Raw genomic sequence first — 19,582 nt, 5'->3', positions numbered from 1 at the left:
ACACTGGTTCAGTCCGATTCCTCTAATATACAATAGATTTAAGTAAAAAATTACCCTTGGTAGGTTCTGTTTTTTTGAACTTTAACTTGTAATTAAGTTTATAAGAACATTCCGGGCATACTCGAACTTTAACTAAAGCCTATACAAATAGAATCGGGAGATTCTAACCTGCTTCTTAACTTTATGTTCAATATAGTTAAATAGTACTTCGTAACTGGATAGATTTAAGGTTTCAGTACATGATACATTTGCACATATACTCTCACATTTGCCTTCAACTACTTCATTCGCTGATCTCCACCTTAAAGCTATCTAAACATTAAGAATTAAGATATATAACCCAGTTACATCGCCGGATTTATATTTGGAAAGATCACAAACTGCAAATTCTTTGAATAACGTTTCATGATAATTCGAAACTAGGTTGGATTCCCACGATTTATCATTCTGTAAATAATTTATTAATTATAAACAATGAGTTTACCTCATCATTTAAAAATGTATAATGTTTTTTTAAAACGTCATAATCTGTAATCTTTTTAGGTAACATTACATTATATAAAGTAATTGATATGGAATTATTTTTCTTCGTTCATATGTGCGGTTTTTTCTCCTCTTCCAGATAATACAAATGCACGAATTTATTAAATAATTTTTATTTTAAGATTGTCCTAATTATGGTTAACTCTGTGGATAGGACAAAATTTTTTATGACCCAGGTTAACCAGAATTCTAACCTTAACAATACTCAAGCCCCAAAAACATTTGAAAATTTAGAATTCAACACTGATGCAGATTCCATTTATAAGGAAATTGAGAAGGCCCGAGCTAAGCTCAATGAACTATCGCAATTAGCAAAGAAACGTAGTCTTTATCTTGATAACACTTCCTCCATTGAGAGGCTAACTTCTGAAATTAAGTCAATTTTAACATATACCACAAGCTCTATAGATTTGTTTGAAAACAGGATCAACTCCTTCAAGTTTCGGAATGAAGCTTCCAAAAAACACTACACCAGTATTATTTTCCAGCTTCGAAATGACATCTTTAACGTCACCAATACTTTCAAGGAGACTCTGCATCAGAGAGCGCAAATTATGCAAGAGCAGGAAAATAGGCGTAAACTATACGCCATTAATGACATGGATGCTCAAACTTCAGGAATTGGTAGAAAACGATTCATGCTTCAACAAGATTTAGAAGCTGAACAACAACTCGATCTCGAAAGGTTCCAAACACACTATTCAATTATCTATACACCATTCCATTAATTATACACTTTAGCATTCGTATATATATATATATGCCATATTATTTTATTTAGTGGGATAACGGCGGCACCTTCAACGTCGGTGATATCTAATGCTAGAGAGGAGGCGATAGCAAATGTACAGAGAGCGATTGGAGACCTGTCTCAGATATTTCAAAAGGTTACAGCATATGTAACTCAACAGGATGAAATGATTAATCGGATAGATTTTGACACTGAAGTGTCACTAAGTAATGTAAGATCAGGTACCTTCTAACAGTTTATAATTTTGCATAGCTAAAAATGAACTTTTAAAGTATTATCGGAGGATTTCATCTAACCGCGGACTCATTATAAAGGTTAAATCTTTCCTATTAAATTTTCTTTAGATTTTAATTCTCGTTACGGTTTTAACTTGCCTCTACATCATGTTTGTCATGTAATTTTTAATCTGTACCATAAACTATACATTAGTACATAAATTGTGGTTAGATAACAGGTTAAACTTAGAAGTTTACATGTATTAAAATTGTATGTATAATAAATATTTTTGAGAATAATATTAAACGATTGAAGGTGCGGCAGCTGAGATTTTAGGCCAGAGTTCAGCGCATTCTTTAGCTACGGGGCCGTTAATAGCAGAGCCTTTCATCTCACCCTTAGGGTTGACAATGACACCAGCATTATCCTCAAAGTAAATGAAGTAACCTTCCCTACGTCTCCAAGCCTTTCTCTGACGGACAATAACTGCCGGCAAAACCTTCTTTCTAAGGTCAGGCCTACCCTTCTTTACAGTTGCTAGTACCATATCACCAACTGAAGCGGATGGAAGTCTGTTGAGACAGGCTCCAGTCCCCTAAAGAAAAATAACTACTATACTCCCTACCTTAACAGCGATAAGATATAAATTTTTACCTCCACTGTTATCACAACAGTTAATTAAGGCTCCAACAGGCAAACCCAAAGTAACTCTAAGTTTATTTCCACCAGAACCACCACGACCTAAATATTATATAACCAGTTATATCAGTAGTATCTATGTTATATATATGAATAGTACCTCTCTTCATTGTAGCTTTGATAAATCAATAATTTATACTAAAAGATTAATTAAATAAAAATATAAATGGTGGTATGATAAATAAATTAAATATAATAATATTATATTTTAGCAAGTAATGGAATCTGGGGGGATAAATACGAGTATAAAATTATAGTCTGAAAAAATTCTAATTTCAAGAAGGTTAAATAAATCAATACCAAATTAATAGTAGAATTAATATTTATACCATAAAGTATGAACGAAATACCTGATTAAAATTTAAACTTGTATTTTACACATTTAGATTTCCACATAAAATCAAACCTACATATTATAATTATATTTTAAAATATAATATTTTTATCTTCAGTATAATATTATTTTATCCCTATTTTCTTCAGTAAACTTATATTAATCATCGTGTAAATAATCTTTTTTTACAATTATTTGATTACAGTAATAAAACTAATATCCTTTTATTTTCACATTTTCTCTAATGTTTTGTGTTAATTTACTTAAATTTAATTGAATTTTTCTTATTTCTGTGATTATTCATGTGGTCAGTCCTAAACCTTGATCTTTATGCCTATAAAAATAACTTCTGCTATTCTTAACAGGTTAAAATTTAGTAATATCAGAATGTCTAGTAATTTAAATAACACTGAAGCTGTTTCCAGTAAAATGGAAAAATTAAACATGGCCAGTTCCAGGGATCAGACCAACTTCATACTTCAAATAGTGGAAGATGATATTAAATCAGGAAAACATAGAGAGGTAATAACACGTTTTCCCCCAGAACCTAACGGGTTTCTGCACATTGGCCATGCAAAGTCTATTTGTCTAAACTTTGAACTACCAAAAAAGTTTGGTGGAAGAACTCACTTACGATTTGATGATACAAACCCAATGAGTGAGGAGGTGATGTACATTGAGTCGATAAAAAACGACGTTAAATGGCTAGGTTATGACTGGGGAGAACATTTATACTATGCCTCAAATTACTTTGATAAACTCTATGAGTGGGCTTTAGAATTAATAAGGAAAGGTCTTGCATATGTTGATGACCAGTCAGTAGAGGAAATAAGGGAGTCCAGAGGCTCACTAACAGTGCCAGGAAAGGATTCTCCGTATAGAAATAGAACAGTGGAGGAGAATTTAAAACTGTTTGAAATGATGAAAGATGGTGAATTTCCCGATGGAAAGTGTGTTTTAAGAGCAAAAATTGACATGAAATCAAGTAATATGAACATGAGAGACCCAATTATGTACCGTATAATAAGAGCGCCTCATCCTAATACAGGCGATAAATGGATTATATATCCAATGTATGACTATGTTCATGGACAATCTGATAGTCTAGAGTGTATAACTCACTCGATTTGTACCACCGAGTTTGAGTTACACAGACCTCTGTATGACTGGTTTCAGGAAAAACTAGGAATCCTAAGAACAAGACAGATTGAATTTGCAAGACTCAATCTTTCATATTGCGTCATGAGTAAAAGGTTTTTTCACTGAGTTGATATTTGCTTTAGGTTACTATTACATTTGGTAAACACTAAGATTGTTTCTGGGTGGGATGACCCTAGGATGCCAACAATCTCAGGTCTCAGAAGAAGAGGATGTACACCAGAGTCAATTAGGAACTTTTGTAACAAAATTGGAGTAGCCAAAAGAGAGAATATGATCCAAATTGAACTCCTGGAAAACTGCATCAGGTTTGATAACTCACTTTACATTGGTTTAGAGAGGATTTAAACAAGGTTTCAACAAGATTTTTCGCAGTCCTAGATCCCCTTTTAGTTGAAATTGAAAATCTCGACGATACATTTACTGAAAAAGTTGAAGTTCCCTGCAATAATCCAAACTATACACGAACTGTACGTTTATTACTATGATAAATTAATTGTAGTTAACGTTTTCAAAGCGGATTTATGTTGATCGTAAAGACTTTTCAGAGTCACCTTCAAGTGATTTTTATAGACTATATCAAGGAAATGAAGTCAGACTTTTCTACACCTATTGGATCAAATGCACCAAGGTTCCTCATATTTAGTTTACATACTCAAGTGTAATAGTATTACTATAGTATTATAAGTGTCAAATGATACAAATATTAAAAATTAAACATAGTAGTATAATATGAATAATGGTGTAGGTAGTGAAGAATGGAGATGTGGTGGAGAAGTTAGTGTGTGAATATGACCCGAAAACGAAGGGTGGGAAATTGGAAGATAAAAGTAGGAAGGTAAAGGCGACAATACACTGGTTGGGATCAAATGACTGGTTTCCTGCAACTTTTAGATGGTATTCAAGGTTATTCACAAAGCCTGACCCGAAGGAAGGAACCGAAGGTGAATTTGGCTGGTTGGAAAATGTTAATAAGGAGTCACTTAAGGTATATAAGGGAATGGCTGAGAAGACTGCAACGCTACTGAAGGTTGGAGAACCAATTCAGTTTGAGAGGACGGGATATTTTACCAAGGATCCAGACAGTACGGATACTGAACATGTTTTTAACTTAACAATAACGCTGGTGGATTCCTTTGCTAGTAATAAGGAATCCCAGCTACACAAGGAGTTGGAGAAAAAGAAGAGATTGGAAGCAATTGAAGCCAGGAAGGCTAAAAAAGGGTCACCAAAATCTTAAATTAAATACTTTAGTTATACCGTATAGTATTTTTATTAATGTGTTGGTTTGGAATATGTGATGTTTTACTTGTGTGGTTAGAGTAACACATTAGATTTTTAGTATATATTTGAAATGACGAATGCTAAAAAAACGTACGATTGCTGTTTAAAAAAGTTTTTACTTTTTTATAACACTTTGGTGTTAGTAGCATGGTTGTACGTCGAAGCCCTGATGGCCTATCATTTGTACAGTCAAACAAGAAAAGGATTTAAACTTGATTTCGGACTATTACATAAAGTTGACATGTGGAGTTACGTAAACTCCTCAGTCAAAGCGGCAATAGTGTTAAATTCATTTAATCTTCTTTTCTTTTTAGGTAAATCCTCACACATTATTATTTTTCAGACTCCAAATCCTCCAAGAGTTTGTTTTTATCTGAGTTGTTTCATCACTTAAAGGGTTTTGTTATGTATTATGTCACATTCGAGTTGTTAAAGGGTCATAATCACTATCGCTGGTCAACTGTAAACATGTCAATTTGGACACTTTTGAATTTAATGGACACTCTTAACAGATACAATTCCTTCACAGACAACAAAAATGAATTTATCGAATGGTTTTACTACAAACGTACGTTTTTATTTTTTATTTTTCCTTAGTGTTCATGTTTCTCTATCCTCTTCAATCCTTTTCTGAAGTTATATTACTCAATTCCTCCTTCAAGTTCCTTAAACACTGTGACAAGTTCAAAACCTTCCCCTCCCCTATGCCTAATCGGTACAATTTTACCTTTAATCTCCAGATTTTGTACAAATTATTGCCCTTTCCCATGTCATTATGTTCCACTATTGTGTACTTCAAAAAATTAAAATCCAACTAATCTCATAATCTTACTACTATACTACTAAAATATGCTATTACTAGTATTATTACTATATTAGTGGTGCGAAATGATTATAAATATTAGTGTATGAGTGGAATTAGAATATTAACAAGGCTAATTGTTAGTATTGATCCAGTCAAAGTGTTTGCTGAGATGAGAGTTGAAGCCGGATTCAAGGTTGAACTTCTCAAAGTCGGAAAAGTCTGGCTGATTTTCCTCCATTAAGTCAATTTCAACCACTGGCACCGGTTCAGACTTTTCTGTCTTCAGAGTTTCAACTACATTGGAGTGTTCAGTATTGAGATCCTCAACTACATTAGATTCTTCGGTATTTGGATCCTCACTAAGGTCATCAGTATTAGGATCCTCAACTGCATTAGAGTCTTCAAGGGTATTAGTATCATCAGTATTGTGATCCTCATTATTAAGGTCTTCAATGTTATGATCCTCAACTACATTAAGGAGTTCAGTATTAATCTCTTCAACCTTAGAATCCTCTTCAGTTTGGGGGTCTTCAACCTTAGAATCCTCTTCAGTTTGGGGGTCTTCAACCTTAGAATCCTCTTCGGTTTTGGAATCTTCAACTAATTGAGTATCTTCAACATTTGACTCCTCTATAGCATTAGCGTCGACAGTATTGGAGACTTCAGTCTTGGCATCTTCAGTGGTATGAAGTTGAGAAGATTCCAAAAGAGATTCTAGGGAATCAGAAGAAGACTGCTCAAGGAGAAGATTATACTCAGTGGAGGTAGAAGAAGTGATATTAGAGTCATTCTCAAAGAGATGAGGCTTGTGATCAACTGCATTGTTCTGATCTTGAACACTAAAGTCAAAGACCTTAGGCTGATTAAAGAACCATTCAAAGTCCTTCTTGTGGTCGACAGAGTCGAGCTTGGTGAGATTATCAATGTTACTGTCATTTTCGACTAGGAACTGGAGTTCATCAATGAGTTTAGAAAACTCCGCAGTGTTAGGATTATTGTAAAGGTTAAGAGTCTCGAGTTTTGAGAAGAACGTATCACAAAACTCAGGATCGTTCATAAAGTTGTTTAGAATGTCATCAATAAGGGCGTTTTTATCAAGAGTATTGGAGACTGAAACCTCATTTTGGGAATATGTTGGAGTAAGTTTCTGAGCAGAAAGCATTGAAGATATTTCTTCAATTGTTGGAGCACGTTTCTCATCAACAAACTGAGAAGACATCAGAGGAGAATCAATCTTTGGTGATGGATACCCAGGCCTGTAATCATAGTCATCAACAGGTCCCCTTGAAGGACTTTGAAACCTCAAAGGAGTGTTGAAAATAACCTCCTCATGGTCTAGATTTGGTAAATCAGAGCCCTGAGCAAACTTAAGTTGCAGTGAATCAGTTTCAGTCATAGTGTTCTGATCCCTCTTTATACACATTTGCTGTTGATACTGGTAATTTTGAGGGTCATTTTGTGGATCTGACACATGTTTACTAGTGCTCGGAACAGGCTTCTTAGAATTGAGCTTATTGTTTGATATGACCTTTTCAAGTTGGGAACGGTAATGATTATCATTTCGTGCCTTTTGGAATATTTCACAAAGCCTCTTTACCCTGCCTTTAATGTTATAGTCTTCAATTGTGTAGGTAACCTTCGGCTTTGAAGCTTCGGAGGAAACACCCTAAATAAGATCATAAAACAATGAATAAGAGTAAACTTACACATTTGCTGTCAAGTTTCTTGGAGGAATCTGTTGTTATAATGTTGTAATGTGAGGATTTATTATTGGAACTCGCGTTTTGTGTTAGAGGTGTCCTGTGCTGGGAAACTTCATACGTATTTTTTTTGCTGTAATCTTGGTAAAAGGCGTCAAAGGATCTAAATTTTAGAGGTTGGGGCGAACTACGCCGATTTGGTGAGTTTTTAGTCTGGCTGATTCTCGACATCTTTGGTGAACTGGATTCCATTATATCGCCAGATGTGTTAAGCGCAGGCATTAAAAATAAATCAAAATCAGTACTAGTTGTAATTTAATATATTTGCTTTTGTAGTAAATCTATGTTCTAGTGTTAAGAGCATGGAGTGCATATACCAATTACCAACATTTATTTTACCAACACATAAAAACTTCAACACATCGATTTTTAAATATCAATTCTTAATTTGTCAACTTTTAAAATAGTAGAATTTTATAATAATTTGATAAAACGGTTTATAAAAATAATTTGCTAAAAACTAAATTGTTGAAATAATTTGTTGAAATAAATTAAGGGAAGGTGAATTGAGTGATATAACTGTCAACAGAAACAGTATCTAATAGCTGTTTTTTCTTAATCTTCTTCTTAAACTCTTCGACATTTCCCATGAAAGTCAAAGGCATCATATCATTGTAGCCTCGAGGAAAGATATTCTCAGTGCTTTGATATTTCTTGACAACTGAAGGTTTTAGAAGCCTTCTGACGTCTGAGAACCAAGGGTGTTTCAAGGCTTCCTTGGCTGTAATCCTATCACTTGGTAGAAACTTGAGCATTTTGACAAACAGATCAAGCCCAGTCTCGCTTATAAGTTGCCTTCCAAAGTGGTCTGTGAATATCTTCCTCAAACTATCGTAAGGATCCCGTTCAATATGTGGAATACTCTCCTAAACACCTTTTACTAACCCAAACGCTTACCGTTAAGTACTTAAACTGTTTTGATAAATTCTCCACCTCTGATATCGGAGAACATCCTACAGTGCTTATAATCCTCATTAAAACACTAAACTCCGTTCTTCCCCTAAACATCGGTTTACCCAGTAAACATTCTCCTACACATTTATTACTCAAAATTAACTAAAATTACTTAGTATATTATATTAATAGTATATTATTATATTAATATTATAACTATACTAGTCTAGAATAATATCATATTGGTATGTGTGGACAAACCTACGGTAACAGCAGCTGACCAGATATCAACAGAAGTAGTGTATTTACAATCTCCAAGAAGAAGTTCAGGTGGTCTGTAAAGAAGAGTAATGACCTCTTCAGTCATTGAGGATAAGTATCTAGCGGGAACAATAGTTGAGAGTCCGAGGTCTGCGATTTTAACTTGCCTATAATATGTTAATGGTGTGAAACTAACCATTTTTGCGGAGATTTATTAGTTGTGAAAGAGTCAAAGTCATCAATTGACTTTTTAAGAAGGATATTTTGAGGCTTAATATCCCTGTGAATTATACGATTCGAGTGTAAATAAGCCAGACCCTGTAAAATTTGGTACATTATGACCTTAGCGATATCTTCCTCAAGGCCTGGCAATGGTATTTTCCCCTTTTTCTGAGTGTTGTTCTTCATTTTCTCGTTCAAATATACATTTTGAGAGTAGTTGATAATGTCCTGAACTCTAAAGTCGTTAGTCTTAGACTGGTTAACCACACATGTTATTAGGTCAATCTGGTGATCTTTATACCTATCATTATTTTCCTTAATGAAATTACTCAAGTCCATATCACACAGTTCAAAAATTAAGTAAAAAACAAGTGAAGTTTCTGACCCTGATTGGCCCGGTTGAGGGTTAACGACAGGTGAATTTTCAATTGCAGAGCAGTAGTCATACAGTCTTACGATGTTTGTATGAGGTCTTTTAAGTGACCTTAAAGCGTGAAGCTCCTTTATAGTATTCTGTTCAAGACCAAATATGTTAATTACTGGGAATGTAGCCTGTTTTACTCTTTTAACTGCAAACCTTTTTGATGGCTCATTTCTGAGGTAACACAGAAAAACATCACCGTAAACACCCTTTCCGATCTTCTTGGAAAACGTTAGCAAGTCTGCTATGTTAGCAGCCTTTAAATTACTCTCAATCCGGAACCAATTGGGGTCATAGGAGTCGATATAACTCGAGGAATTATCATATTTACCCAGGTAATTATCTAGTTCCTCTTCAAAAATATGATCATCTGTATCGAGAACTGTGCTAAATGAATTTTTCTTTGGCGGTTGATTATCAAAATCATAGGGTAATGCTGAACTAGTTGAAAGTGAGGTGTTCATTGAAATTTTACTCATTTTAACACCAGAATCCAAATGAAAATTAAATCTATTTTTAGATTCTGGGTAAAGTATAAATAATTTCAGATAATACCAGTGAATAATACGGAAAAGTTAAGAGTTACACATTACAATAAAAAGTGAGTAATGGGAGACGAAATGGGTCTAAAACACTTAAAATCATTTTTTATTAATCAGAAAACTAAAATAAATTAAATGTACACAAATTAATTATAAATTAATTATAATTGTATCAACACTCCCCCATGGTAAGAAAACAAATTAATATCAGAGAATATATTAATTAATGGAGTCGGAAACCGCTTTAAGAGGCAAATTAATTGTCTTTGAGGGGATCGATAGGTTAGTTTAATAATGTTTTTAATACTCATGTTTAGATCTGGAAAATCAACGCAGATTAGATTACTATCGCAAAAATTGTCAGAGGAAAATATTAAAAACGAAGTATTAACCTTCCCATGTAAGAGTTGATATTATTTTCAAATTGTGTGTAAAATATTTAGATAAAACAACGCCTACTGGAAAACTGTTGAGATCGTACCTCGGAAATAGAGACGAGTCAATACCAAAACAGGCACTCCATCTCCTGTTTTCAGCAAACAGATGGGAAGTAATGTATTTTTTAAATTATTAATTATTTTCAACCATGTTTAGGAATAGAATCATCAAATTGTTAAAGTCAGGCACACATGTAATAACTGACAGGTATGCCTTCTCAGGAATCGCATACTCGGTTGGCGCAGAGGTTTGTTTATTATTTTAACAAACATTTTCTTAGGGACTTGATTTCAATTGGTGTTTGATACCTGATACTGGAATCGTAGAGCCTGATATCGTTTTTTACATGGATTTGGCCCCTGAATGTTCTTCCGCAAGGGGGAATTTCGGTAAATTTAAATGATCGTGAAAATATTATTTTAGGGTCAGAAATCTATGAGAATCTTGAAAACATGGAAAATGTGTATGAGGTTTTCAAAAGATTCGGAAACCTTTCATATTGGAATAATATCAAGGCGAATCATGACCGAGACGTTTGAAAATTAATATTTTTAATGAATTCTTTAGCAAATTCATGAAAAAATCTATTCAATTACGAAAAAAGTAATTGAGCCTACAAACAAATGCTTATCTTTCCTACACTTTTAACTTATAATTCGCAAAAATAATTCTGTATAATATAATTTTCAGTTGATTTATTTTCTAAATAATGTTCATTTTTTCATTTTTTAAGGCTTTGATTCCCACACCCGATACCTTAGTTAATATAATAATTATGTTAACATATTTTGTATCATATTATACATATATAAATTCAAATTGATTTTAATAATTTATTTTAATTGTTTTTAACCCAATTGGGTTTCAACAGCACCTTAAACCACTCCCTTATTTATTTTTCAAACATATTCAAATAATACGATGATTGATTTTTAAAACAATAAACCATTATGTCTTCACTATTTAACCAGAACCAGTTTCCCCAAGCCAACACCACTGGTGGATTTTTAGGCAATACATCTAATTTTTTAAATAATCCAGGATCTGGACTAAATAATCCTCTCGGCTACCAAAATGTAGGTTTAGGGAGCTTTCCACAGCAACAAGTACTTGATTCTAGGTCCTCAGTGCGACAACTGACTACTTTGATTCCAGAATGGAAGGGTCATTTTGACCTCGCGGATGTGCTAATGACTTCTCAGGAACAGCATTTAAACAATGTTAGCCTTATGTTATCACAGTTGTATGACCTTTACTCCAAATTTCAATCAGCATTTGACTATGCAAAAACATCACTTAACGACATAAACCTGCAACAAGATAAACTGAACGAGGACTTAAACGAAAGGCTCAGGTGTCAGGACCTTCAGAATCTTGTGACCATAAAGTCCAGGAGATTGTGTGAGAACGTGATTAGCACTCGAGGAACAAACGATATGTCGTCTGTTTTCCGGATACCGAACCATATTAACGTCCAGTTATCTAGGGAATTGTATGAAAGAGTGAGACAGTTCCGAAGTGAAGTGGAGTATATCCAGAATGAGGTCCAACTTTTGAAGGAAATCGATGTGTTCCAAGCACCAAACTTTATAGAATCTGTTCTAAACAGTCATAATGTTAGAATCAAAACACTGGGAGACATGATATCAAACCTTTTGAAAAAAGCTGAAAAATCACTTAATATGGACTTAAAATCACACCTTTGGTCTGGAATTGCAGCTGACATTAGTGTTTTGAGATCAGATTTTTTAAACGCCATAGGACTTGATAAGCCAAAACCACCTGAATCTGACTCTTCTCAGCACTCTGAAGTTAAGAAACAGATCCGTTACCTGAGGAACTTTAACTCTTCATACAATGACCCGAACTTCCCTTACCTAAAGGATTACGGATATAATATCAAAGATTTACTCACAAACTTTGTCCCTAATCAAAGCGTTTCACTTCAAGGCGTTAATATGGGCGCTACTAATACTGGTGCTTTATTTGGCGGTTCTCAATTTGGAACCTCAAATTTGACTGCACCCTTTGGAGCCACCTCTGGGGCTACACAACCTGGAGGGTTATTTGGCACTAGTCAAAATTTAACTAGTCAACCAGGTGGGCTCTTTGGTAGTACTCAAACTGGTACTACTGGCTCAGGTTTATTTGGTACTACTACTGGATTAGGATCAACAACTGGTACGGCTGGCACTGGCTTATTTGGCAGTACTACTGGTCTAGGCTCAACCCCAGGTACTGCAGGTTCAGGGCTATTCGGTAGCACCACAACTCAGCCTGGAACTACACAACCTGGAGGATTATTTGGTTCAAACACTGGAACAACGACGGGTACAGGCCTGTTCGGCAGTACTACTGGACTTGGAACCACCACTGGTACTAGTGGTACTGCAGGGTCTGGTTTATTCGGTAGTACAACGACTACCACAGGATTAGGCAATACAGTTACAACTGGCACTGGGTTATTTGGGTCAACTACTCCCGCTACTGGAACTAGTCAGCCTGGAGGTTTATTTTCAACCACACAAAGTGTAACCACACAGCCAGGTGGGTTATTTGGATCTACCACTGGCACCACTTCATCAGGCTTATTCGGTAGTACCACTGGTCTTGGTACTACTTCTGGAACAACTACTGGAACTGGATTATTTGGCAATACAAACACTGGTTCCGCATTTGGTACGACTTCCACAACTGGCACTGGCCTATTCGGGTCCACCACCACTACTGGCACATCATTTGGCAACACTACAACTGGAACAACATTTGGTTCCAGTAATACGGGGACTGGATTTGGTTCCGGCACTACTTCAGGTTTATTCGGGTCTACCACTACATCTTCCGGGTTTGGTACAAACACTGGTACAGGATTCGGTACTGGTGGATCAAGTTTGTTTGCCAGTAACCAGCAAAAATCACCAGGCACAGCCTTGGCTATTTATAATCCAAATACAAACACAGGCCTAGGAACGTTTAATAGGACATAACACATCGCACATAATTTTAAAATTAATATACTCACGTTTTTTATACTCTATACTAATTTTTTACATTAGCTAATATATACATTATTACGGTGTATATTTTACTTAGTATAATCTCTTTATTAACTAAATTGTATAAGTAATATAGGATGAGTATGGCATATTATAAATAGTAAAAGGTATATATATCAAGTATTAGAGTGGAAAGTAAATTAGGCAACAAGTACACAGGCTCCTCCAGCCTCTTTAATCTTTCTTTCTGCAGTCTTGCTGAAGAGGCGCGCCTTTACAACGAGGGGACGCTGAGGCATATTGCCAGTTCCAAGCACTTTAAAGTATCCACTTTGCATAACATCCAAAACCGGAGCCATATCAGGCTTATCTGCATATTCCTTACGTGTTTCCTCGGGAACTAAATCCCAAAGCTGATTTACATTGACCGTTCTCATGAAAGACTGGTTTCTGACCTTGTGGAAATGCCTCATTCCGACCTAAGTAAAAATGTGAAATTAATTTTTTTACCTTTCCAAAGTAACCTGGATGGAACTTATCGAATAAGATTCTGTGATGACTGTCACCACCGGCCTTACCACGACCTCCGGGGTGTTTTCTGTGTTTTCCAACTCTTCCATGTCCTGCTGAGACGTGGCCCCTGAGTCTGCGGCATTTTTTAAATCTAGTTGTCATTTTCACAATAAAAATAATTAACGGCTGGGTTTTAAAGAAAAGTTGACAAATTTGGAAAAATGAATAAATTATTTTACGGAATCCGTTACGATAAAATTAAAAATATTTTTTAAACTAATAATAAAAAGAAATATATAGATATTAAAGAGAAATATCTTTAATTTACAAATCTATGAAATTGACTCCCCATGAGAGGAATCACCCGATAAAGCAAAATTGACATGGAATGTGTAAAGATAAAAAATTATAAACTTAAAAGTTAATCACTATATTACACCATTTATGAAAATAAATTTATTTTACAAGATTTCTTTAAAACCATATCACTCAAATCCACCATCTACAAATTTATATATAAAATTCCACTATTTTTGTAACAAACCTTTGTTTCAATGATTATTTATCTAATTCAGTTTCGAACTTTGGGGATTGTGAGATTCTGTGACCCGGCGTTTTGCAATATCAACAGGCTTTAAAACCACAGATTCCCTGTTTTGTTATTCATTTTAACAATTTATATTGAGTGCGTCTTCACTCACATGTATATTTTTCAAACATTCTGGCATTTCCTCCTCAGACTCAATTAGTATGCACTTCAAGTTTATAAGGGAGCTAGCGTCCTCTGACCCATCCAACAGTGTTGTTGCAAGCCCTAATTTATTATTAGATATAATTATTTATGATTCAATACCTTTTTCTCCTCTTCTTCCAGTTCTACCTATTCTATGCACATAGTTTTCCATATCTCTGGGCAGGTCAAAGTTGATTACGTGTTGTATTGAGGGGAAGTCTAGTCCCTTGGAGGCTATATCGGTGCCTATTAACACATCCTTTTTATGGTTCTTAAAGTCTGAAATGGATTCTATTCTCTCCTCTTGACTAAGGCCTCCATGGATAGCCGATGCTTCAACTCCTTTAAGAATGAGGTACTCGTTAATAATCTCGACGTCCGCCTTATTTTCACAGAAAATCAGCACTGGCGGCGGTGTTTTCTTAAGGCACTGAAGCAACATTGGAAGCTTTGACTCCTTTGGAACTGCAACTACGACCTGCTTTACATTCTTGTTGGCTGATCCTGAGACTCCAACGTTGACCACAATTGGGTTCGTCAGTGTCAATTTAGCAAATTCTTGGATTTTACTTGGGATTGTGGCTGAAAAAAGCAATGTCTGATGCTGGTTATTAACGTGGCTAAATATACTCTTTATTTCACTATCAAACCCCAAATCTATTATCCTACAAATTTTTGACAGTTTTAATTAAATATATTAAAATATCAGATTTTCTATAGTTTTATTAATTAAAAATATTATTAATTAATTAAATGGGTTAGAATATGTATGAGAGTAGTGTGTACCTATCGGCTTCATCAAAACAGAGGTATCTGCACTGTGTTAAATTGATAATTCTGGAATTTAGGAAGTAATTAAGTCTGCCTGGAGTGGCAATGACCATGTGAACTCCCGATTTAATGGAATGTTCCTGATCTTTAATGCCTGTTCCTCCAATAACACATGCACAATAAAGCTTAGGCCGATCATACTTAGAAATATATTCAGCAAAGTACTTGGTTATGTCATAAATTTGCGAAGCCAGTTCTCTAGAAGGGCAAATTACAAGTCCAAAAGGCCCTTCTCTAGGCTCAATTGGAAGTCTGAGCTCAATTTCCCATGACTGCATTATCATTGGAATAACAAAAACAAGAGTCTTTCCAGTCCCTAAAAAGAGATTAAACTTAGTTAAAGTACCTGTTGGGGATATGCCTATAACGTCTCTTCCTAGTAAGACTGCAGGCATCGCTTGCATCTGGATTTTAGTGGGTTCAAATATTTTTTTATGCCTTAAAGCCTTTAATATAGGCCTTGGAAGCTTCATGTCCTCAAAGGTCAGAATTGGAGGCGGAACCTGGTCCCCTGAAACATCGATTACTAGTGCGTTTCGGACTGAATCAACAACATTAGGATCAATAGTTAGGTATTTAGATGGGATTTTGTAAATTGAATCAATTGGAGATTTGTAAACTATAGCCTTAGGAGAGTCCTTTACAGGGGAAAGGGCTGAATTAATAGAACCTGTGACCTAAAATGTGGAATGAAAAATATAGTAATTTAACATACGGAACCAATAAGATTATTTTCTTTAATTTGCATATTTTCATGTTTTGCTTGATCATTTACTAAACTCAAAACATTTATAGAATATGTGTAGTCACGTGCTCCTCCTCTTCCTCTTCCTCCTCCCTCTGTTCCTCCTCTTTTTGATCCCTTTTCTTCTTCAGATTCTTCACCAGAGTATTTTTCAGTTTCTTTGCTTTCCGATATTGGTGTGAAATCCAGGTTTTTAGTCCAATTTTTACCATTTGTGTTTGAAGCTTCATTTTCTCTCAATGTATGTTTATGTACAAATAATTTCCTTTTTTTAAACGGTATATATTCTAAAGAAAATTGCTTTTCATCAGAAATCAGTAAATTTTGATTATCCGATGACTCCTGTTCTTGCATTAAACATTAACTGATTCCAGTGTAGGGGTGTATATAATAAATCATAGTACATTTTTAAGTTATGGGTGAGGTTTCGAAGAGGTCTCATGTTATTCTCATCCATGAAATTGTAAAATATCATATTTCTAGACTGATTCCTGAATCAAACCACTTTTTATCTGACAATTACGATTCTTCATCTCAAGATACACATTCTTCTATAAACGAATCTCTAGAGGAGCATGGATATCATTTAGGCTCAAAAATAGTTTCAAGGTATTATTTAACCAACAAATTTAATATTTAAGGCTCACTCTCACCATGGGTCCCATTCACGACCCTAATAAATGCATGGTTTTTATATGTCGTCAACTCTGGACTTACTTATTCGGCAAGCAGGCTAAAAGGCTCCAGTCCAATAGCCAGGTAAACCGTATATTTACAAATTTTTTTTAATTTCCAGGGTGTTTATGTTGTATTTTCCGAGGACCTTTACTGGATGGATAATTTGGAGTTCAACTATTCTAATCATAACAAGCCAACTGAAAAGCCTTCAATTCAGAGTTACAAACAGTATTACTTGTCCTTTATTTCAGGTGTTCTAAAAGGTTCTCTGAAATCACTTGGGTTCCCCTGTTCAGTTTTTGGAGAGGATGAAAAGATATGTTAGTCAATTATATAATTAATATATACTCATTTAGACAAATTTACCATACGGCTTACTGCTTAGCAGTTGTTTTAACAGGGTTATTCTCTGTGAATCGCTTTTCTTAACCCTATAATGTATTATAATTAGACTCTACTACCATTCTTGCTTAGGTATCTTTATATACTCGTATCCTAGAATATTCATGTGCCTTTCAGCCATATTCACTGATCCCAAAAATGAACCTGTAATTGGACACACTGATCCCTTTGATACAATGTCAATACAAATTTTCCTGAATATAATAATAAACTAACATTTTTGTACCCATCAATAATAGCGTCTGGCACGTACGGTCCAGCCTTTTGCCCAATTTCATAATCAACGTTTAGTTGTTTCAAGCATCTGAATAGAGAGTCCGACGAATCCTGAAAATTCCTAACTTTACATACTGTACCTTGAGTTCTCTAATCATGAATACTCCTTGATATTGATCAAACAAGGATGATATGTAAGTAGGAGCCTTGGATATGAACTCAGGATGCTAAAAAAACATATATCAACAATGTTTAAAATTTTAATACAATGTGTTAACTTACTTCAAGTTTAGTGCTGTACATTATCCTGTTAAGCTGGTTTATGGAATATTCGGGCAAATCTTCCTAAACCGTAATAAATAAAAAATCATTTACTGAATGAAATGTGCAAAAATGCTCAAGAAGTTGTGAGTAAACTGAATCGTTAAAATAACCTAAAACCACTAAACTGTCGAGTACAGATACAAGCTGAGTCACGCTAAATCCAGTCTAAATAATGTAAAAATTAATAAGATTTACCAGCAACTGAATTACATGGCTCATTATTGACTGAACTAACGACTCATCGTAAATCCCTAACTTTGAGTATCCTCTTATAAACATAGATAAATGTTGAGGTGATTGGTAATCAATCCTCTTCTATATATTCATTTAAACCAGTATTAAATTATTAGTAAGATTTAAGTTATACCTTAATGAACTCTGAAATTGAGTCAAACAGTCCATCATATTTGATTCCTAGTTGTCCTAATGAATATACTAAAAGTGCCAAGTCCCTATCATCAAATAGAAAAATCGACCTAAAAAATGAATAAAAATAAATTATCATACTGCTTAGTGTAATTCAAAACAGGCAACAAAGACGCCTTTGGTCTATACTTTAGTTTAGCAAGTGAATACAATAATGAGCTAATGGTCTGTATTGGTATTTTGGTCCTGTTTTCCAATGTTGAAACAAATGAATCTAATGCTTTTTTATCTCTAATATTTAGTGACGAAAGTGATCGAGAGTGGAACCCTATTGATTTGGAGTCAAGATACCGTGATTTTTTCTTAATTAAGTTACACGAGTGGTATATAAGTGACCACGGAATCATGCCCATCTGGGTAAAATTGTAAACTATCGAAACTAGGCCCATGGGTGTCATCTTGACTAACTTATTCCCTCCTTCTTTTGATAAACATAATGCAATCGATCTAAGAATCTGTGCATTTTTAAAGTCTTGGGGCGTGTTTAGTGTTTTTGGAATACACTTTGTTCTTCTCATATAGTAAAGAATCATTGATATGTCACGCTCGTTAAGGCTACCTGTTGATTTCACACAAGCCTTGAGCAGTTTATTTGTAACTGGCATTTCGTTGGTAAACTTAGATGCGTATGAGTATAGAATCATTGCGATTTGACTAAAGGAAATGGCGTTAATATTGTAACAGTTATCATAAATATGTTTCAAAGAAGAATAGCATAGGCGTTTCCACTCCTTTTTGCCAACTCCATACAGCTTAGTGTATGAAATGGCCGTTGAAAGGAGTTGTGATGGGCTAAGATCATTTATTGATTTGTTTACATCGTGAGTAAGTTGAGTAATATCATATTTGTTAAATGTGTGTTGATCAACGTTGTATACAGGGTTGTTCTTCAAACTTTCATTGTAAGGTGAAGGATCATTCTTCCTAGACTGTAGAATCGTCGAAAGTTCTTGCAGATAATATACTTTTAATGATAGTTTATCAAGATTCTTATACGAATAACTACAATTTTGTACAGAGGTGAAATAGAATCTAGTCAAAAGCATTGATTTAGAAAAAACAAATTATTTACACAGGTATAAAATCAATTACTATTTTTAAAAATTACAAATTAAAACATTAATACATATAATATATAAAGGTTAGGGAGAGATAATTGCATGTGTATAACACTATTCAAATGTCTATAAATAAAATATTATTAAAAATAAATTTAATTTTATATATTTTAAAATAATTTTATAATCGAATACGTAACTTAAGAATTTTAATAATGTTAAGGAATTCAAAAATATGTATATGTGTTGATTTTATAAAATCACCAAAATTGTTATACACATTTGATTATTATTTGTTAAAACTAATTTACTTTAGAATTTAGACAATTTTA

General features: G+C 34.3%; 13 protein-coding genes across 13 annotated transcripts; 6 read left to right on the top strand and 7 right to left on the bottom strand.

Moving 5' to 3' along the window:
• Nucleotides 1–8: 8 nt before the first annotated feature.
• Nucleotides 9–554, bottom strand: Fra10ac1 (Folate-sensitive fragile site protein Fra10Ac1 family protein; the record flags this gene model as incomplete). The annotated part of the gene is made up of 5 exons (XM_061305515.1): nucleotides 485–554; nucleotides 349–447; nucleotides 169–312; nucleotides 55–139; nucleotides 9–22 (listed from the first exon to the last, which is right to left on the bottom strand). The coding sequence occupies exons 1-5, from the start codon at nucleotides 548–550 to the stop codon at nucleotides 9–11; spliced, it is 408 nt and encodes a 135-aa protein (XP_061162124.1). The 5' UTR covers nucleotides 551–554.
• sed5 (SNARE domain protein) lies at nucleotides 419–1,713 on the top strand. Its single transcript, XM_759797.2, has 4 exons — nucleotides 419–1,228; nucleotides 1,325–1,515; nucleotides 1,547–1,608; nucleotides 1,639–1,713. The coding sequence occupies exons 1-4, from the start codon at nucleotides 678–680 to the stop codon at nucleotides 1,690–1,692; spliced, it is 858 nt and encodes a 285-aa protein (XP_764890.1). The 5' UTR covers nucleotides 419–677; the 3' UTR covers nucleotides 1,693–1,713.
• Nucleotides 1,714–1,796: 83 nt separating this feature from the next.
• RPL23C (60S ribosomal protein L23) lies at nucleotides 1,797–2,429 on the bottom strand. The gene is made up of 3 exons (XM_759796.2): nucleotides 2,310–2,429; nucleotides 2,136–2,251; nucleotides 1,797–2,105 (listed from the first exon to the last, which is right to left on the bottom strand). The coding sequence occupies exons 1-3, from the start codon at nucleotides 2,317–2,319 to the stop codon at nucleotides 1,812–1,814; spliced, it is 420 nt and encodes a 139-aa protein (XP_764889.1). The 5' UTR covers nucleotides 2,320–2,429; the 3' UTR covers nucleotides 1,797–1,811.
• A 219-nt stretch (nucleotides 2,430–2,648) lies between these two features.
• Nucleotides 2,649–4,995, top strand: glnS (glutamine--tRNA ligase). The gene is made up of 5 exons (XM_759795.2): nucleotides 2,649–3,796; nucleotides 3,827–4,009; nucleotides 4,039–4,171; nucleotides 4,204–4,332; nucleotides 4,450–4,995. Exons 1-5 carry the CDS (start codon nucleotides 2,874–2,876, stop codon nucleotides 4,939–4,941), a joined length of 1,860 nt encoding a protein of 619 aa, XP_764888.1. The 5' UTR covers nucleotides 2,649–2,873; the 3' UTR covers nucleotides 4,942–4,995.
• Nucleotides 4,996–5,038: 43 nt separating this feature from the next.
• Nucleotides 5,039–5,819, top strand: TpMuguga_02g02375 (tyrosine phosphatase-like family protein). The gene is made up of 3 exons (XM_061305564.1): nucleotides 5,039–5,299; nucleotides 5,329–5,553; nucleotides 5,583–5,819. The coding sequence occupies exons 1-3, from the start codon at nucleotides 5,056–5,058 to the stop codon at nucleotides 5,801–5,803; spliced, it is 690 nt and encodes a 229-aa protein (XP_061162123.1). The 5' UTR covers nucleotides 5,039–5,055; the 3' UTR covers nucleotides 5,804–5,819.
• Nucleotides 5,820–5,894: 75 nt separating this feature from the next.
• On the bottom strand, nucleotides 5,895–7,841 carry TpMuguga_02g00321 (uncharacterized protein). Its single transcript, XM_759794.2, has 2 exons — nucleotides 7,497–7,841; nucleotides 5,895–7,456 (listed from the first exon to the last, which is right to left on the bottom strand). The coding sequence occupies exons 1-2, from the start codon at nucleotides 7,770–7,772 to the stop codon at nucleotides 5,921–5,923; spliced, it is 1,812 nt and encodes a 603-aa protein (XP_764887.1). The 5' UTR covers nucleotides 7,773–7,841; the 3' UTR covers nucleotides 5,895–5,920.
• A 186-nt stretch (nucleotides 7,842–8,027) lies between these two features.
• Cdk6 (Protein kinase domain protein) lies at nucleotides 8,028–10,058 on the bottom strand. The gene is made up of 4 exons (XM_061305364.1): nucleotides 8,902–10,058; nucleotides 8,706–8,872; nucleotides 8,448–8,581; nucleotides 8,028–8,416 (listed from the first exon to the last, which is right to left on the bottom strand). Exons 1-4 carry the CDS (start codon nucleotides 9,825–9,827, stop codon nucleotides 8,042–8,044), a joined length of 1,602 nt encoding a protein of 533 aa, XP_061161335.1. The 5' UTR covers nucleotides 9,828–10,058; the 3' UTR covers nucleotides 8,028–8,041.
• A 15-nt stretch (nucleotides 10,059–10,073) lies between these two features.
• Nucleotides 10,074–11,022, top strand: dtymk (Thymidylate kinase). The gene is made up of 7 exons (XM_759792.2): nucleotides 10,074–10,172; nucleotides 10,208–10,290; nucleotides 10,334–10,445; nucleotides 10,485–10,575; nucleotides 10,609–10,717; nucleotides 10,752–10,861; nucleotides 10,896–11,022. Exons 1-7 carry the CDS (start codon nucleotides 10,117–10,119, stop codon nucleotides 10,974–10,976), a joined length of 642 nt encoding a protein of 213 aa, XP_764885.1. The 5' UTR covers nucleotides 10,074–10,116; the 3' UTR covers nucleotides 10,977–11,022.
• Nucleotides 11,023–11,104: 82 nt separating this feature from the next.
• On the top strand, nucleotides 11,105–13,358 carry TpMuguga_02g00318 (Nucleoporin FG repeat region family protein). Its single transcript, XM_759791.2, has one exon. The coding sequence runs from the start codon at nucleotides 11,279–11,281 to the stop codon at nucleotides 13,313–13,315; it is 2,037 nt and encodes a 678-aa protein (XP_764884.1). The 5' UTR covers nucleotides 11,105–11,278; the 3' UTR covers nucleotides 13,316–13,358.
• Nucleotides 13,359–13,507: 149 nt separating this feature from the next.
• On the bottom strand, nucleotides 13,508–14,215 carry Rpl27a (60S ribosomal protein L27a-3). The gene is made up of 2 exons (XM_759790.2): nucleotides 13,835–14,215; nucleotides 13,508–13,803 (listed from the first exon to the last, which is right to left on the bottom strand). The coding sequence occupies exons 1-2, from the start codon at nucleotides 13,997–13,999 to the stop codon at nucleotides 13,525–13,527; spliced, it is 444 nt and encodes a 147-aa protein (XP_764883.1). The 5' UTR covers nucleotides 14,000–14,215; the 3' UTR covers nucleotides 13,508–13,524.
• Nucleotides 14,216–14,273: 58 nt separating this feature from the next.
• Nucleotides 14,274–16,500, bottom strand: Ddx41 (putative ATP-dependent RNA helicase DDX41; the record flags this gene model as incomplete). The annotated part of the gene is made up of 6 exons (XM_061305363.1): nucleotides 14,274–14,339; nucleotides 14,382–14,651; nucleotides 14,691–15,235; nucleotides 15,357–15,717; nucleotides 15,748–16,078; nucleotides 16,117–16,500. 5 exons carry the CDS (start codon nucleotides 16,498–16,500, stop codon nucleotides 14,506–14,508), a joined length of 1,767 nt encoding a protein of 588 aa, XP_061161334.1. The 3' UTR covers nucleotides 14,274–14,339; nucleotides 14,382–14,505.
• Nucleotides 16,501–16,552: 52 nt separating this feature from the next.
• On the top strand, nucleotides 16,553–17,281 carry TpMuguga_02g02670 (Transport protein particle (TRAPP) component family protein). The gene is made up of 4 exons (XM_061305603.1): nucleotides 16,553–16,755; nucleotides 16,788–16,905; nucleotides 16,943–17,144; nucleotides 17,181–17,281. The coding sequence occupies exons 1-4, from the start codon at nucleotides 16,562–16,564 to the stop codon at nucleotides 17,207–17,209; spliced, it is 543 nt and encodes a 180-aa protein (XP_061162122.1). The 5' UTR covers nucleotides 16,553–16,561; the 3' UTR covers nucleotides 17,210–17,281.
• On the bottom strand, nucleotides 17,175–19,363 carry TpMuguga_02g00315 (uncharacterized protein). Its single transcript, XM_061305362.1, has 9 exons — nucleotides 18,274–19,363; nucleotides 18,134–18,242; nucleotides 17,962–18,081; nucleotides 17,818–17,931; nucleotides 17,725–17,787; nucleotides 17,583–17,669; nucleotides 17,453–17,553; nucleotides 17,286–17,420; nucleotides 17,175–17,255 (listed from the first exon to the last, which is right to left on the bottom strand). The coding sequence occupies exons 1-9, from the start codon at nucleotides 19,236–19,238 to the stop codon at nucleotides 17,177–17,179; spliced, it is 1,773 nt and encodes a 590-aa protein (XP_061161333.1). The 5' UTR covers nucleotides 19,239–19,363; the 3' UTR covers nucleotides 17,175–17,176.
• Between the last annotated feature and the right edge of the window lie 219 nt (nucleotides 19,364–19,582).

The sequence above is a fragment of the Theileria parva genome, chromosome 2 (assembly GCF_000165365.1).
Source record: "Theileria parva strain Muguga chromosome 2, complete sequence, whole genome shotgun sequence".
NCBI lineage: Eukaryota > Apicomplexa > Aconoidasida > Piroplasmida > Theileriidae > Theileria > Theileria parva.
Note: the sequence above shows the minus strand (reverse complement) of the source record. Positions and strands in the feature narration are given on the sequence as shown.